A 4901-nucleotide genomic window follows, 5' to 3' on the forward strand; every position below is an offset into this window, starting at 1 on the left:
AAAGTGACAAAAGGATGGAGTATTATATTTGAATTGATATCTAATTTTAGTAGCCCTATTTTTATTGAGGAATGGACACATTCTTAATTGTGTGCATAAAACTTTTTAAGTTCAATTTCTTGGTATAAATATGAAATTTACAAATAATGTACCAGGCGATATATTTGGCTTCAATATGCTAGTACTATTGAGTAGTGGTGGTTCGGTACGGTATACCGTATTGTGAGTGTTATACATACACCGTACCAAAAGTTACAGTATGACAAAACACCATATCGATACCGTACAGAATTTTCGGTATACCGAATTCCGGTATACCGTAAAATTCGGTAAGGTAGTTTTTGATACGTTACCATACCGTGTTTTCGGTATACCGTACTTTTGCGGTATACCGAACTGCAGTACGACTTACCGTTATACCTGTAATACTGGAAAAAATCTATTACACACAAAATATGTAAAAAAACAATTCTATTTTTTTTGTATAACATAGAATTCTATTTTTAAATTTTAATATGAATAAAACATAAATATTATATATATATACGTTTATATATATAATAATCAGTCGGTATACCTGTATACAGAAGATTCGGTATACCACGGTATACCGCGGTATAGAAAATCTAATACCGTTACCGTACCAAAAACTACAGTATACCAAAAAATCGATATTTTTGATATTTTTTCGGTCGATAAGTTCGGTATTTCGGTATAATTCCCCAGCCCCTACTATTGAGTTTATATAAGAGCATTTTGGTTAGAAAAATCACTTCTACTCCTTTATTTGCTCATCATCATATTAGTCATATTTTACTACTAATGTATCAAATTTATTTCAAGAAATCTTTAATCAAATTGAATCTATTGTAGTATACTTTAAAATGAATTTGACTGCTTTTTCAACGTAATCCGACATCAGCAGTATCAAAGACGGAATGTAATCTGATATTTGCACAATCTATTTAATATAGATCACCATTTCCCCATTAATAAACAGCTCATAGTTGCACCCAATCCACCGAGTGCAACAGTGACACTGTCACACTTATTTCACGAACTAGTATTAATTAATTAAAAAAACCCAATAAATATAATATGTAGAGATATAAAGAAGAAATAAAGGATAAAAGGCGCAAGTGAATATTAGTGGGGTCGAAATGCCGGATCACATGCGAACCGAGTGAGCAGTGTCAGACACGGACCCCACCACCATCTTACCTGGCTACAACTCTTTCCAACTGTTTTTCAAACTTTTCTGCCGCCGCGCGTGCCCTCCAATCCCCACCGCCGCGCTTTTTTTCCTAGGGTTCCCACTCTATATAACCCACTCCCCGCCTCCATCCGCATTTCTCTCTCCACACTCCCACTTCCCCCCTTTTTTCTCTCTCTGAATATTTCCTTGGGCACCCCTTTTGCAAATTTTCCCACCATCTATAATTAAACCTTCAAGGAGCAGCAACTGCCCACACCGCTCTTCTTCGATTTTTTTTATATAACAACCAAATTTGATTTTTTTTTTCATAATGGCGCAAGAGCTTGACGATGGCGAGTTCTGGCTCCCCTCCGAGTTTCTAACAGACGATGATATGCTCATGGACTTCAAGACCGAGAAGAGAGGGAACGCGTTTTGCAACTCGGATCTGAGCTCACCCGGCTCCGAGAGCGACGAAGACGATTTCGCCCCCGGGTTAACTCGGAAGCTACCTCACACCCCCAATTTCTCCACTGACCACGCTTCCAAGGTTTTTGAATCTCCCACTCATCTCTCTCTATCTATTTCTCTTACTAGCTTCAAATTTAATTTCCTATTTTTAATTTTCTAGGGCTGGAAGCTGTCCGGGTCGCCGCAATCGACTCTCTGCGGGTTCAAACCCGGGTCAAGCCAGAGCAGTCCGAATAGCGCGTCGAGGGTTTCTTCGCCGCCGGTGCCGAAAGAGAACATTGGTTGGGATTTGCTGTGTGCGGCTGCAGGGGAAGTTCAGAGGATGCGAATGACCGACGAAACTACGCCGTTTCACTCCAACAAACCCTTCCCCGCCGCCGTCCCTGTCAAAACACCTCTGCCATCTGCTTACTATCCTAACCAGGCTCAAACCGAGGCTCATATCGCTTTTCTCCAGTTGCAAGCCTCTCATGTTAGTCTCTCTCTCACAATTTGTACAATTAATTTTTAATTTCGAAACTTAATCTCACAATTGTGCTTACAGTTTCAACGGATGAAGCAGCAAAACATGTTTAAAAATGGCGTGTGGGCGCTGCAGCAGGGGAAAGTCGAATACCATCAATTTCAGAACAAAAACGGAAAAATCGACGGAGAAATTGGGAGAAATCAGCAACGTTTATCAATGGCGTCCTGGCCAACTCTGCAGCAGTCTCAGCAGCAGCAAACCGGTTCAGGAATGAGGGCGGTTTTTCTCGGAGAAACCGGCGCTAAAAAGGAACGAACCGGAACCGGAGTTTTTTTGCCCCGGAGATTCGGAACCACCCCCGCCGAAAACCGCAATAAACCAGGTCATAATTAAATTCGCTGTACCAGTATAGTTTGTCAACAATTTAATTATTCAACGTATCCATATATTATAGGAGAGATCTGAACCGTTTTTTGTTGATTTTGTGCAGTTTGCTCTACGGTGTTGTTACCAGACAGGGTCATTCACGCATTAAACTTGAATCTGGATGGCGGTTTGAAGGAAAGAAACCACAATGCTCTGTTTTCACAGCAGAGGAGAAGCCAGCCCGCCGCCCCCACGAGGAGTCAAGAGCTTAGGCTTCCACAAGAGTGGACATATTAAAGCTGCGTCTTTAATTTTGAAGTGATTTGATTGAATTTTTACAAGTTTGCTAGGAGAGAAATGGGGGAATATGGGTATACTAAATTGTGGTTTTTTTGTGACGGTTGGATTAGTGGGTAGTGTAATAGGCTAGTTAATTACTTATGATTAAAGGGATTAGTAGAAGATGTTGCGTATTTAATTTTATTTTAGGTTATAAAGCTACAGAAGGGGAGAAGAAATAAACCGGAGGGTTCTTTTGTTGGGCTCGAGGTACAAGAAAGTTGAAGATGACAGCTTCTTTTGGTTGTTGCTTTTGTTTGAGATTAGAAGATGGTGATTAATAAAGAAATGGATGTACCAATAGGTTAATTAATTAATTAATTATAGTAGTGAATGCCTCTAAAATTGTGGAGGGTGTTTTTTGATCTGTGGAGTTGGAGTTTCGTTTTGGGTTAGACTCCGGCCTGTTTTATTTTTTTTTGAATATTCTATTGTATTTTTGTGTTAAATTAATGATATGGTTTGTTTATTAGTGAATGCCCATTTGCATTGTTTTGTTTTCGGAATTTCAGTTTTTATTTATGGTCAAAAGCATGGGGAGAAGCAAAAGGCTCTTGCACAGTAGTGTGTTTGCTTTGCTTTGCATCTTAAGGCACATGCTTTGGTTTCTCCTTTTGACTGTCGTTTTAAGCTAAAGTCGGTTCTCGCTTTACACTAACTGTTTTTATCAATTCGAAATTTGAATTGAATGTTTTTTTGTATTGCAAAAGCTCTCGACATTGTATAGTGCTACTGCTTGTTTCCTTCTAAGACCATCCACAACGGGTCTCGCCGGCGTCTCGCGTCTCGTCTCAACGAGACGAGACCTCGGCGAGACGCGTTGCAGCCTCCATCTCGTCGCGTCTCGTCGCGCGTCTCGCCTCGGCGAGCCACGAGACGAGCTGTCTCGCCACGCGCCTAGGCGACGTGGCGCAGCCCGGCGTCGTGCGTGACGCCCACTCGCCGGCCCGCGAGTGGGCGTCGTCACGTGCTGACGCAATAAATATTTTTTTTAAAAAAAAATTTGAATTTAAATAAAAAAAAAAATTTTGTAACGGTATTATTACCGGTTTTTTTGTTTTTTTTTATATTTTTTTTGTTTTTTATTAAATTTTTTACTCTATAAATACTCCTAAACCCATCCTCATTTACACACAACTACACATCTATTCTTCCTATCATCTAAATTTTCTCTCAAATTTTCGCTGAAATTTTCATAACCCAACTCAAGATGTCCGGCGACGGCGAGGGCAACTATGGCGGCTCCGGCTCCGGCGAGTGGGATCTCAACTCATTCGGCGATTGGGAGAACATGATCAACACATTGGGCGGTGGAGGTTCGTCAACGCCGGGGACCCAGGGTTCGGCGACGCCGGGGGGGTACCAACCACCCAATTTTGACCTTGATGCATATGTTCGTCCCAACGTCCCGCGGTTTTCGCAGGGATTATCCCAGATCCGGGAGGATTTTCCAGTTGATCCCACGCCGGGAGTAGGCCGAGGCGGTGGAAGTGGGCGAGGCGGTGGAGGTGGCCGAGGCAGTGTACAACCCCAGACGGGCGAGGACGAGGAGGAAGAAGAGGAAGAGGATCTTGGCCGACATCCGTACAACAACCTCGAAACGATGGCGGTGTACAACGCCTGGATCACGGTCTCGTACGATCCCATCGTCGGGAATCAACAAACCCGGAAGTGTTTCTGGGAAAAGGTTGTCGAGGTCTACCACCAAATAAAGCTGAACCGCTCCCGCAAGCGCACAGTTAAAATGATCCGCTGTCACTTTGACCGAGTCGACCGACAGGTCAAAAAATTCTGCGGCATCTACTCGGCGGAAGAGGCGCGCTACCAAAGCGGCGCCACGGCCACCGACATTTTGACGTCCGCTTTGCGCGCCTACTACCAGGACGAGGGACATCAATTCAGATTTGTTGATGTTTGGCGCGCCGTCAAGGACGAGGAACGATGGGCCGGCGGTTTCCGCTCCAGCTCGGGCTCAACCTCGAAGCGCACGAAGCATACGGCGAGTGGCCTATACTCGTCTAGTGCTGGTGCGTCTAGTGGTGACACTGCTGAAGGCATCAGCCA

At 43.3% G+C, this 4901-nt stretch overlaps 1 protein-coding gene across 1 annotated transcript; it reads left to right on the forward strand.

Moving 5' to 3' along the window:
* The first annotated feature begins 1358 nt into the window (after window positions 1-1358).
* Window positions 1359-3314, forward strand: LOC121764069. The gene is made up of 4 exons (XM_042160158.1): window positions 1359-1745; window positions 1827-2138; window positions 2211-2514; window positions 2623-3314. Exons 1-4 carry the CDS (start codon window positions 1527-1529, stop codon window positions 2793-2795), a joined length of 1008 nt encoding a protein of 335 aa, XP_042016092.1. The 5' UTR covers window positions 1359-1526; the 3' UTR covers window positions 2796-3314.
* Window positions 3315-4901: the final 1587 nt, after the last annotated feature.

Source organism: Salvia splendens, chromosome 2 (genome assembly GCF_004379255.2).
Source record: "Salvia splendens isolate huo1 chromosome 2, SspV2, whole genome shotgun sequence".
Classification (NCBI taxonomy): Eukaryota; Viridiplantae; Streptophyta; class Magnoliopsida; order Lamiales; family Lamiaceae; genus Salvia; species Salvia splendens.

What these genes read in the sequence shown, in the direction of transcription:
- LOC121764069 (XM_042160158.1), top strand. Translation starts at nt 1,527, where the DNA reads ATGGCGCAAGAGCTTGACGATGGCGAGTTCTGGCTCCCCTCCGAGTTT. An exon ending in TCCAGTTGCAAGCCTCTCAT is followed by an intron (nt 2,139 to 2,210) that starts GTTAGTCTCTCT and finishes TTGTGCTTACAG; the next exon opens with TTTCAACGGATGAAGCAGCA. An exon ending in CGAAAACCGCAATAAACCAG is followed by an intron (nt 2,515 to 2,622) that starts GTCATAATTAAA and finishes GATTTTGTGCAG; the next exon opens with TTTGCTCTACGGTGTTGTTA.